This window comes from Enhydra lutris, unplaced genomic scaffold (genome assembly GCF_002288905.1).
Source record: "Enhydra lutris kenyoni isolate GAN:26980312 unplaced genomic scaffold, ASM228890v2 scaffoldscaffold22, whole genome shotgun sequence".
Classification (NCBI taxonomy): domain Eukaryota; kingdom Metazoa; phylum Chordata; class Mammalia; order Carnivora; family Mustelidae; genus Enhydra; species Enhydra lutris.
Genome location: NW_019154106.1, coordinates 43270401 through 43283387, shown reverse-complemented (window position 1 = coordinate 43283387; position 12987 = coordinate 43270401). Strand labels below are relative to the sequence as shown.

General features: G+C 39.1%; 1 protein-coding gene across 5 annotated transcripts in view; it reads right to left on the bottom strand.

Moving 5' to 3' along the window:
• The window catches only part of LOC111149639 (SRY-box 6), a 655543-nt gene that overhangs the window by 114654 nt on the left and 527902 nt on the right, over window positions 1–12987 (bottom strand). For all 5 annotated transcript variants that reach the window (XM_022506831.1, XM_022506832.1, XM_022506833.1 and 2 more), the window contains one exon: window positions 10606–10793. In XM_022506831.1, the coding sequence (XP_022362539.1) occupies window positions 10606–10793 (188 nt within the window). The remainder of the gene's footprint in view (window positions 1–10605; window positions 10794–12987) is intronic.

Genomic DNA, 12987 nt, shown 5'->3' with positions numbered 1-12987 from the left:
CCCCATGTTGGGTTCTGTGCTCAGCACGGGGTCTGCTTGGGATTCTCTCTCTCTCTCCTGCTGCCCACTCATGCTCTCTCTCTCTCTCTCTGTCAAATGAATAAATAAATCTTTTAAAAAAAAATCCCTCTATTATAAGAAATCAAAAAACATTAACTCAAAGTTCATGCCTTAACATAGCTCATCGATGATATAGCTTTTGTATGTGATAGAGGACAGAGTTAAAGTAATCTTGATCTCCAGAAAACTAGGTTAGTTTATGTGGCTGTGCATATTTTCTTCCTGGACCTCAAAAATTACTAATCTAAAGAACCTCCGAAAAACTGCTTTGATTTCAAGTAGATAAATTTAATTATTCAAGTATTCCAGTAACAGTGGTTACAAACCTCAGCTTTATGTATTCTGGAAGATGCAGAAATAGCTAGCATTATAAGATGAATCCACCTTGGATGAATCCATACATATAAATCACATATTTTCCACAGCAATAAAGAGCTAGATTTTCTTAATATCATACACACTTAAACCATGTCACCAAGGATATAAAATATTAAATCAGAGAACTTCATTCTGAATTCTATCTCCACTAATTTCTAGATGGGAAAGCTTACAAAATTTAATCAACTTCTTTGACTATTCATATCTTTTTTCTTTTAACAAAATAGATATAATGTCACCTATCTCTTAGAGCTGTAAAGAATATTAAATACAAATATATATGTACATATATATTTACATATACATATGCACACATATGTACACGCCCAACATATAGATGCAAATAAATGCTACTCAGTGAATGCTAACTGAAACAAAGGAATTCAAAAGAACCACTGAGTAACCATTTATACCAAAAAAATTACACAATCTAGAAGAAATGGACAAATTTCTTAAAACACGTAAATTACCTAAACTGGCTCAAGAAAAAATTGAAAATTTCAAAAGACCTATAACAAGTAAAGAGATTGGATCAGCAAACAAAACTTCTCAACAAAGAAAGGTCCTGGAGCAGATGGTTTTGCCAATAAGTTCTCCTGAATACTTAAGACAAATTAACACTAGGGGCACTTGGGTGGCTTAGTCAGTTAAACATCTGACTCTTGATTTCAACTCAAGTCATAATCTCAGGGTTATGAGATAGAGCCCAAGATTCTCTCCCTCCCCCATCTCTAAAAATAAATAAATAAATAAATAAATAAATAAATAAATTTTTAAAAAGAAAAATTAATACTAATTCTTCCCAAAACTTTCAAAAAAATTGGAGAGGAAATACTTCGTAACTATAAAATAGTGAGGTCAATATTACTTTGATAGCAAAGTCAGAAAAACCCATCACAGGAATGAAAATTACAGATCAACATCTTTTATGAATACAGATGTAAAACCCTCAACAAAATATTAGTATATTGAATCCAACAGCATATTAAAAGGATTATTCACCATGACAAGGCAGGATTTATCCCAGGAATGCAAAGGTGGCTCAAACACACACAAAAAGATCAATGTAATACATCACATTAATAGAGCAAAGGGGAAGAAAACCACATAATCATCTCAATTGATGCAGAAAGGGCATTTGACAAAATCCAACACCCTTTTAGGGTAAAAACTCTTAGAAATTTAGGAATAGAGGGGAAGTTCCTTAATATGATAAAGGATATTTATGAAAAGTCCACAGTTAACATCATATTCATGGTAAAAGACTGGAAAGCTTTCCCTCGGAGATCAGGAATGAGATAATGATGCTTGCTTTCACTGAGGCTATCCGACATTATCCTGGAAGTTCAAGCCAGCACTATTAGACAAGAAAAGGCAGAGAGAGAGGAGGAAGCAGGCTCCCTGCTGAGCAGAAAGCCTGATGTGGGGCTTGAACCCAGGACCTGGGATCATGACCTGAGCTGAAGGCAGCGGCTCAACCCACTGAGCCACCCAGGCGTCCCTAGCATTCCCTTCATTCAAATTGATGTTTGAAACTCAGATGCATGGCTTGCTTTAGGTTTTAGGTAAAACTGCCTTGTCAATCTCACAGAGATGTAGGGAGCAAGTGAGACTCTGGACAGAGGGAGTGCTGGAGCAGAGAGATCTAAAGCTGGTCTTAGTTTCTTGATCTTCCAAACAGGAATAGTAATACCTACATCCCTGAGCGTGGAAAGGTTCAGCAGATATAATGTATGTCACACCGGTTTTGAAGCTCAGAAACACTATAATAATATACATTGTCGTGATGTGAAAAGTACTACCTGCTTTTTAAAAGCCAACTACCACTCTGCTTTGCAAATGAAGACATTACAATTCAAATTTGTCCTCTTCCTGTAAAATCTGTAATGTGTCCAAACCCTCATGGCACAAGTTGCTGTTATCTGGGGAATAGGTTAACACGGAAAAAGGCACCGCAACTGAACACAGAAGTCAACTGCTCCCAAAAGCTACCACCCTGATGAATCAGTCCTATGTACGTACACCTTTGGAAACAACAAAACCTCACTAGTCCACGTGCTCTAGAAAGAGCTCATTCATTCCAAACACACTTTGCCAAATAATTTGCTCGCAATCCCCTTTCACTTATTGTTGTGTGGCTGTATTGATCTTCTGTCTGAACTTATCCCGTTGTGTAACAATGAACATGTGAATCAACTGTGTAAATAACAAAGAGCTGTGGCAATTGACAATGTGAAGCAGAAGACATCCAGCATGTTTTCCATTTCCAATAAAAGGGGGCAGTATTACATCAGTATAATACTGACGTACTGTTCTGGTATTTTTGCAAAGTATGGTTGAGGAGCAAGAATCTACACTTGCAAAAATTGAACAAGTGCCTTTTTGAGCAAATAAGAACAAGTTTACAGGGCGCCTCAGTGATTGAATGATTACGTTCCTATGAGCTTGGTTGAAAAAAATATCATTTGGGCATGAGAGATGCATATAGTTAGCAAGAATCAGGTTAAATATTTTCAAATATCATAGATTGAAATTTTGGTTTTTGGAAATATGTAAGAACATATATTAAGTTAGTAAGGACAAAAGCTCACTAGAACTCTAATATAATCCCACTTGAACATTATCATGTTGGTTATGGCCAGATTCTAGCAGGTAGCTGCTGATGTTACTGGAAGTTACTGGATTCCAGTTACTGGAAGAATGAAAAAGAAAAATGCATATCTTAACTTTGTAAGAAGGTGCTGTTAGCTTCTCAGTAACCTTCTGCTCTATCTAAGACATTTTGGTCCCAGGAAACAGTAGGTTAACCCATTCACCACTGGAGAGTATCAAAGAGTGAAAATTTAACAAAATTAGCAATCATTTGACAACCTGTCTGAGGTCTTAAAGTAAGGATGGAATATTAACTGAGCATTCCCTGTGTCAGACGAGTGCTCTGAATGTTTTCCCTCGAACCAATCCTTCAAGGAAAGGGTAAGGATCTCCATTTTACAAGTATGCTTATTGAGACTCACAGAGGTTAAGTAATTTAATTAAGTAACACAGTAGGAAAACAGTACAGGATGCTACTAGGATTAATCCTAGAAACTGAGTCCCAGGATTAAGCAACTCTAATACACATGCTCTCCCCAATTTACCATGTGGCCTCTAATTGTGTTGCTGTTCCTCCTCTCACCTCTGCTTTTGCCTCTTGGTCTATATTAGCACCATTCAACCTTCACTTTCCTCACTGATAGCTTTCCAGGGGCAGAACCAATGGACATCGTGGCATGGAAGAATGACTTAGACCAGACAGGAGGTAACAAGTATGTAGGACGCAGGGGACTCAGCACTTTTCTGCTTCATGGTTCTTGATTCTTTTTACTGTCTTACTCCATCAAAGGTTTGAGATTGCCAATGTCAGAAATACTTCTATGTGGAATAGCCTTAAAGATCTCATAGAAAATTAATAAATGAGTCCGGCACAGTTCTATAATTAAGAACGTCATTGTCTAAGAATTAGGACAGCTGAAATTTCATTCCTGTTCTGCCATGAACCTACCATGTGACCATGGCAAGTCATTTTCATTCTCTAGGTCCCAGTTTTTCCATCAAATTGAAGTGATTAGGCCAGATCAAATGTAACGTCCCCTCCAATTCTTCCACGCCACACTTTTCATCCCATCAATGTACTTCAGAGACACTGTGATAGGAGTGTCCCTGGTAGCTTGCTTTGCCACTTGATAAGATCAAGCATTTTTCTTAAAAGAGTCTCAGAAGGTGAGGGGAATGGCAATTCAGACCACAAGCATATAGATGTGTAATCTGCCTATTTATGAGCAACTCTGATCAGTAGGAATCAATCTACTGGCTCATCAAGATTATTAAAATGAGCAAAATAACCAGATTCCCAAGTTACATAACAGCAATTCAGGAAAGCTCTAACCAATTACCGAGTCAGTACTCAAACATTAGGAAGGTCAGAGAAGTTACAGATCGCACTTTAACACTGAAACGGCCCACTCTGCCTCACTTCTCTTCTGGCCAGATGCCCTTCGCTGAGCTCTAAGGATATTTAGAAGCAGCCTATTTAAAATTCTGCTGTGTATTGTCATGACTAAAATACTTTCTATCTTAGAGATGTCAAAACAACAAAATTTGGTAAGCAATTAGTCTATAATATGATCTAATTGCACTGGTACTTAGGGATAAAGATGGATGGTGTTCTTGGTGTGGAAAGCTAAAGCTGAGGGCAGTTAACTTAGACTTCTGCTGGCAGGACACTCACAGTCCACACACAGAGGCTGTGTTGAAATGATGGAGCATAACAGCTCCTAAGGCGCCGTTACAGTCTATTGTCCCTACAATCTATATATTTAAAAGACACTAAATATCCCGTGACACAGCCAACCAGAACAACTCCATCGGTGCCGTTCTGGCCAATCAAGTCAACAATGTTTCATTTTAAAGTGCTAAAATCAGGATTTACCCAATAAAGTGAAATATGCCTTGGGTAAACTTGTATTCAGATGGACATATATGTGAGCCTATACATGACAAAGAGACAGCACCCCCTGTCTGTGTAGGAAATGTTTGTCCACACTTATCATACATACAAAGCATGTTTTATACACACCTCATGTTACTAAATGTCACAGAAACACTCTACGGTGGACATCCTGATGCTTTGCCCAGATCCCCCCTTAGGACTGAGAGACTGACTCCCTCAGCTGCAGGGAATGTTGTTGGTAGCTAACCCTCAGTTGTTGGCCCTCTTTGGAATTGCCTCAGCTAAAGAGAGTCACCTCACCCAAAGTCATGTCCCTTAGCCAGGGCAGTCCTCATCCAATGACTGGTTGACACAAGTATATGAAAGTTCATTCCCTCCACCCAATGTGGGACAATTCTGAATGACCATGGCAGCCTTGAAGCTTCCCACAGGGTTGACTGAGGCTTGACTGACACTGCATCATAGACCAAGCCTGCTGGTGTCCTTTTCCTTCTACAGTGGCAGCTAGAAAGAGTGCATCCCAGTAAACATGCTCGCTAATGTCTATTTCTCACACTCCTTCTCAAGGAACCCAAATCTGTGATACATTCCTCTTTAAAGACTGTCCAAATAAGAGAGTGACAAGGTATGCTTAATAAATTATAGCATTTCATGACCGCAACACTGTGAAAAATTCTCTAAAACTATATTATGGGTTACAAAGAACAAATTCGTAAATCTAATTTATGGATCTCTATATTTAAGAAAACAGATAATTCCAAAGTGAACAATTCTGAAGACACTTAAATTGAATTTGTCACAATCCATTTCACCCATCTTATTGCACATTATATATTTACCCTCTTTGACCTCAGAATAAAATCTGATCCTCACAAGAAAAATCAGTATCCCATGGAACCTCATAAAATTAAGATGGATATTTTGATTATGAGCGAGCCAGAGCTACCATAATGCTGTTCTTACTCTTCTTTCTGCATCTAACCTAACAAGCAAGGACAGATATCAGCTCTAGAAACTCAACAAAGCCTATAAACCCACAAAATACATGTTCAAAACAGTGAAATTACTGGGAAGCAGATCATGTTAAGGAGGTCTTGTGAACTCTCCTTGTACATAGAGGAATATAATGGATTCTTCCATTATGTTCGTCTTTTCCAGTGCCGAAAATGCAACCCCAGTAAAGTCATCTACAGAGACAGCTCTCTTCAACCAGGAAATCAGAGTTTTCTTGTTCTGCAGAAACTACTTTTCCACTTACCCTCAGGGGCTCCATTATATTCAGTGTGACATATTTTAGGTCAAATTTGGATTTATTAATTTTTTTTAAATTGTAACCTAATCTCTCATCTCTTTCCCATGTCTTACAAAGCAAAACAAGTTTATTTCAGTACCTCAGACTTCTCCCTTCCAAATGAATTAAGAAAAGTCAATGAATAAGATTTAACATTAACTTCTAGTATTTGAAGTTAGTAGTGTCTTAAGTTTGAACACTAACTCCAACTGATGATACAAATTCAACAATACAGAGTCATGGTGTCAGACAAACTGAGATTCATTGCTGGAAGCAATGTACACCCAGTGCCAATTTACTACTAGGTGTGGTGCACGTGGATTAGGATGCTCTCTTCCAAGCCTGATTGGAATGACAGATGGCCTTCAGTCAATGGCAGAGTTGCTATAACAATACTGAATTTATTTCTCACTACTCCCTCAAACTAAATGGCATAGGGACACATTATGTTTTAAAGATTCTCTATGCTAGCATTCTGAACAAAAATTTCTAGATGCATTTTTCCAAGAAATATTTCATTCAGAGCATTAATCAAAAGCAAATGATTTTCATAATTTAATAACAGAATGGTTATTTAAATGAAATTTTTTTGTGTGTGGAATGAAGTTTCTGAGATGTATTAATTCTAAATACATTTTATCTAGTCCAGTGATTTTTTCAGCTAGGGGCCCTAGTCTCCTTCCTCCTCCAACAGAAGACATTTGGCAATGTCTGGAGACATTTTGGGTTGTCAGCAAAGGGAGGGGTGTTACTAGCATCTAATGAGTAGGCGCCAGATAGTACCCCCCACCATGACAAAGAATTATCAAGTCAAAGAAAAAAAAAAGTCAGTAACACTGAGATTGAGAAACGCTGATCTAATCTAATTAACCTCAAGCTTCCATAGCTTTGGGTAGCAACTCAGTTGGAAAAGAGTTTAACTATGTGAGTTAGCCAAAATTCCAAAATCTGAAAAATCTGCTGTTTCTTTCTTTTGACCTTCCAATTATTGTGTGAGGACCTCTCAACTGTGACAAAACAGTATATTTGTTCTCTATATTCAAGGTCACCTGTGATTTAGTTAAAAGGGATAGGAAACATAAGAAAATTCCCGCTCTACCAGGAGCCATACTAGGTGTTTTCACATCCATCTTATTTCATTGTAACTCACGTTATTATCCTCATATTATAGATGAAGAAACTGAGATTCAGGGAGGGTAATCAACTTACCAAATATCACACAGATGGTAAGTGACAACTCAGTGACTACTATTCCAAGTGAGAATATTTATTTCAAAACTCATTAATACTTTCTCATCTATATAAAGAAAATTTCAGAATCACTAATGGTTGTTACTACTCAAAGAAAACTTTGGAATCATTAATAGTTAATGGGATAAAGAGGATAAGTAAATTTTTACCATATATTTTTCTGTATTAGGATTTCCAATAAACATATTACTTTCATTTGAAAACTAATAAATTAAAAAATTTTCAAATACATCACTGATGTACTTCTCAGATTAATTTTAGGATTAACCCTTGACAAAAGAGTAAAGTGGATGGTCCCAAGTGTATGTACCTGGTCTGTTGTTGTTAACCCCATTTCTCACTCAATATCTCTACGCCAAAACTTCTTTGCTCACTCAGATCCCCCAAAAGGATCTTATAACATAATTCACATCAAGATTTAATATATTATTTCATGGTGTTCTCACTGAGAATATAATATCAAAGACTAAAAGATTGACTGTGTTGATCTCTAATATCAGAATGGTAGAAGAGGTTTGGGGGCAAGGATCTTCTATTCTTGTGGTCCTGAGACCTCACTCTATATGTAACCATCTATCCAGGCAGATCTTAAAGGGGTTCTGCCTCGTGAGGATGGGGCACTTAAGTTGATTAAGCAGATCCAGTGAAAGGTGTGTGCATGATGAGGCCCAAGTTTATAAAAGTTTATGGCTTAATAGGCACCAAAAGACCCATATTTCCCCAAATAGTTTCTCTCCTACCTGATCTGAACCTCCCACCAAGAGGATCAATAAAGGCCAAGGGGTCCAATAGTGACCAATTGTTTATTGATTGTTTGATGTTAACCTTCATAAGTCAGTGCAATGAGGACACAATGAAATTCTTCACTAAGCTTTGGGAAATCAACAATGGCTTCCTAGTCTATGTAAGGACTAATCACATTCGTAGTTTGAGAATTCTATCATATGTCCATCCCCTTAAACTCCTTCCCAGCCCAAGAACTCCAGTCATCTGCTAGAATGGCTAAAGAGTATAGGAGATCAATCAAGAATTAGAGGTTAATTTAACATGAGGAATGGTTCTGTATCCCACTGTAATTGGTTGAATTGTGTCCCCCAAAAAGATATCTTCAAGTCCTAACCCTTGGTCCCTGTGAATGTGAACTTAAATGGAAACAGGGTCTTTGAGGATGTAATCAAATTAAAATGAGGTCACACTGGATTAGAATGGACCCTAAACCCAATGACTTGTGCCCTTCTAAGAAGAGGGAGATTGGGAGACACACACACACACACACACACACACTGAAGACAGCCGTGTGGACAGAAGCAGAAATTGGAGTGATGCAGCTATAAGGCAAGGAATGGCAAAACTTGCCAGAACCATCAGAAACCAGGATGAGGCAAGGAAGGAATCTTTCTTAGAATTTTCAGAAGGAGTAAGGCCCAGGCAACACTTTGATTTTAAACTAGTCTCCAGAACAGGGAGAAAATAAATTGGTATTGTTTTAAGCCATCTAGTTTGCGATCACTTGTTAGAGCTTTAGGAAATGAAAACATCCAAAATCTCAGACTGTCACATCACCCTGCATTTTGAAGAGGAAACAAAGAAAAATAAATGACACCCTGGTTATAGCTATATATTCAAATATTTAAGTAACAGTACACACAACCTTATACTTGTCTCGTGATTTTTTCCACACGCTAGTTAAAGACTCCTTCTAGGAAATAGGAAAGTGTAAGTTTATTAGAAAGAATGGAGTCTAACACAGCACCCATGCTAGAGCTAGCAAGGATGGAAACAAAGAGGAGACTCTTGGTCCTAATTTAATAAGTTATTTTCAGCCTATACCAAATAAATGTATGAATGGAAATAACTTTTAAATTTATTCTAAAACCATTACCAAAGACACTGCCCATTGTGCTACTCATTTGTCCCTCTACAGTTCTCATTAAAAACAAACAAAAAACAAAAACAAAACAAAACAAAACAAAAATCTTTCAGAATATGGCACTGGGAAAATATGATCATCTCTTTTTAAAAAATGGCATGTTTCACTTACTCATCAGATAATCAGAATTTCTCACCCAGTGTACTACAACAGCCTCTCAACTGGTCTCCCTGTTTCCATTCTTAACTTCCGGGAGTCTATTCAGAATAATCCTTTTATATGTAAATCACACCATGTTTTTGCCCTGGACAAAACCCATCTGGGGATTCCCATCACTCTTAGAATAAAATGCAAATCCTTTCCAGGGCCTACAAGGTCTAGCATGTCACCCCAGGCTATCACTTTGTCCAACCGCTCTTCCTCCTTGGGCTCATCTTGTCACACGGGTCTCCTTGTTGCTGGTACACTCTAAGGGCCTTTCCACGCATCACCCCTGCTACGCGCACGCTCTTCCTTCTACTCTTCACCTGGCCTGCCCATGCCTTCACTGAGGTCTCCTTCAAGTGTCATTTCTGCACAGCGTCCTTTCCTCCCCATCTAGACGAACACGCTCTAACTCCTTACTTAACTTGCTTCTATTTCTCTCAGGGCTTTTATTCACCTCCTGATATTACTGACATTGTATTGTCTATTAATCGTTGATCTCCTCATCATCTGTGCTCCCCCATCATAGCAGGGGCTCCGTGAGAGCAGGGATTTTTGTCTGGTTTGCTCACTGTTGTATCTCCTATGCCAAGAACAGTGTCTACTACGTAATTTGTTGAATCAAAAAATAAATGAATGCATTCGTAAGTTGTTTTATTTTTTGCTCTGGCTGATAAGAAACTTAGTAATAAATTCAATAGTGAGTCATAGTAAAACAGTAGCCTTCATCATGAGTATATACTCTTCTTCCTCCTTCTATTCCCGTTCTAATCACCTCATATATCCCCTCCATTATAAAATACTTTAAATCTTTTGTAATGGGACAGAAAAACACCAATAGGCAGGTAGGGTGAATGCCAGGTTGGGTGCCTGGTTGGGTGCGTGGGAGGCAACCCCACAGTAAGTGGGAAAGGGTGTATGTGTTCATCGGCATTAATGCTTGAAAGTGATAAAAACCAGCCCCCAAGCTAGAAGCCCAGCTCTTCGGCTGCCTGGAAAGAGCCAGATGAGAATAAGCCAATGGGTCTAATATTGCCAGTGAAGGAGAGAAACAAGTTTTACCTTTTCATTCCTGCAGTTGTTCAGCCCCATATTATTCATGGAGGACAGCTTCCCATCAACACCATGAGGCTGTTGCTGCTGTTGCTCCCGCTGGATCTGCTCTCGCATCTTCCGAGCCTCCTGAATGGCTTTCATCACTGTGTCCTGATCTCCAAACAGGGCAGGGGAGTTGAGACTGGACAGGATATCTGCATACACAGGATGCTTTATTAGAAGCCAACGAGATTAGATGCTAACAAAATACTGCCACTCCCCTGTAGAGTGCTGCATTCTCTGAGCAAGGAAGCGGTGTGTTTGCTCTTAAGAAACCTGCAGTACGGGACGCCTGGGTGGCTCAGTTGGTTAGGTCACTGCCTTCAGCTCGGGTCGTGATCCTGGGGTCCTGGGATCGAGTCCTGCATCAGGCTCCTTGCTCAGTGGGAAGCCTGCTTCTCTTTCTGCCTCTGCCTGCCACTCAGCCTGCTTGTGTGTACTCTCTCTCTCTCTGACAAATAAATAAATAAAATCTTAAAAAAAAGAAAAAAGAAAGAAAAGAAAAGAAAAGAAAACTGCCGTACTAATCAGAGAGCACCAGGAAACCAAGACTTTCTGGCCTTTCAGCCCTTGGAGGATACCCCAGCACTCCAGTTAATCTGGGCTCTGTCACCCTACCTTCTCACAGAGGAAGGTTCCTAGATTCCAGCTGCCAATGTGTGTGTGTGTGTGTGTTTTGGTGAGATCTAACAATTAGTAGGGGAGTAGTAGGGAAGAAGCGGGTGAGGAGAGGTACAGAGATATCTATTCAGGATGCCTGGTACACTGGGTATACTAATGCAGGAAAGCGGTTTCTCGCCTAGCAGGAAAACTCTGAGTCTACATGTGTACTTCAGCGACATCTTTATCTGTGTGTTCTTATGTCCACTGCAGGAGAGAGGGGGCGGGAAGCAACGCGCGGCACTTTCCATTCCCCAATCACTGGCTGGCTAATGAAGCATTCTACTCACCATGCTGCCTCAGTTATTTACCCAGGGAATGACAACCCATTCCCTACCCCGAGCCAAACACCTACTGCTCTCAGCTCCCTGTCTTCCTGAGGGGGAGGCTGTATGTGTGGGAATGGTTTTCACATCAGTACAAAGCTTCAAATAAAGTGAGAACAAATATTTACTTTCGTTATATTCCATACAACTCAGACAGAACAAAAAAATTAAACTGCCTAATTTTCTTCAGTATCTTGCATTTTACTGTGGGTTAAAATTAATACTTTACACAAGCTTTTCCAATTCTTAGACCAAAAGAAGGCAACTGCTTGCTGACTGATCGATTTCAGCTGCTGTGGTCAAGTTTAATGTGATCCACTTGTTTGTATCCTCATATGCACATTTCATCGCACATGCATGTGTGTCCACACGCATACACCTCAGACAGGACAGAGGAAACCAGACTAGAGTCAAGTCCACACCATGCGTGTGTGTGTGGGGGGGGGGTACATGTATATATGCATGAGTCTAGAAAAAATTCCCAAGGCTATCTATAGTAAATTGTTTAACGGTCAAATAGTTGCTTCTTGGGATATAGAAAACCCCTCAGCGTTTACTCTGGAGCTTTTCTGATAAAAACCAAACAGAACATTTCTATCCAACACCAACTGAACGAAATTGTGATTGCTTCAGCCCATTTCTAGCTTATGATCTAAGAAATCTGCTCTGCTGATGTATAAACTCTCTAAGAGCAGGGCCTGTGACATACTCATCTTTGTCCCTCACAATGCCCAGTAGAGCAAACAAATACCGTCCAAACAAAATTCAGAAGTGGGCAATGGGAAAGCCATTAAAGCCATTTCAAGATCAAGCCTATTATTTGTCCCTAAGTTGGCTTTTTTTTCCCCTCTCTCTTATCTCACAACTTCCAACAACCCAGCAACCATATTCACATACTGGAAATGACTCCCTTCTTTCTCCCACATGAATTTCACGGACGTGGAGTGAAAACCTCCCGGTCCCCTGCAGAGGCAGCCAGACTCAAAATGAGAATAGGCTGCTTTATGGATCCTAATATCCCAAGTTTTAATAAGGAAGAGGTATATCTCCCCATCAGAAGATTTACTTAAACCCAACACAGTACAGCAAATACTCCAACTGCGAATTCACAAAAAATGAACACTGAGTTTATTTAACTCAGGTGAGAGGACCCAGATTCTAGTCTTGGTTTTACTCATTCATAGCTACATGGCATTGGGCAAGCCATTTTACCTGTAAGAATCCATTTACTTCATCATACAATGAGGGTAATAATGCACTATGTCATAAGATGATTGTGAAAAATCAGATGAGATAATATAGTCAAAAATGGATTTTCAACGGCAAATGGTTACACGTAACACATTATTTTGTTTATTATAAT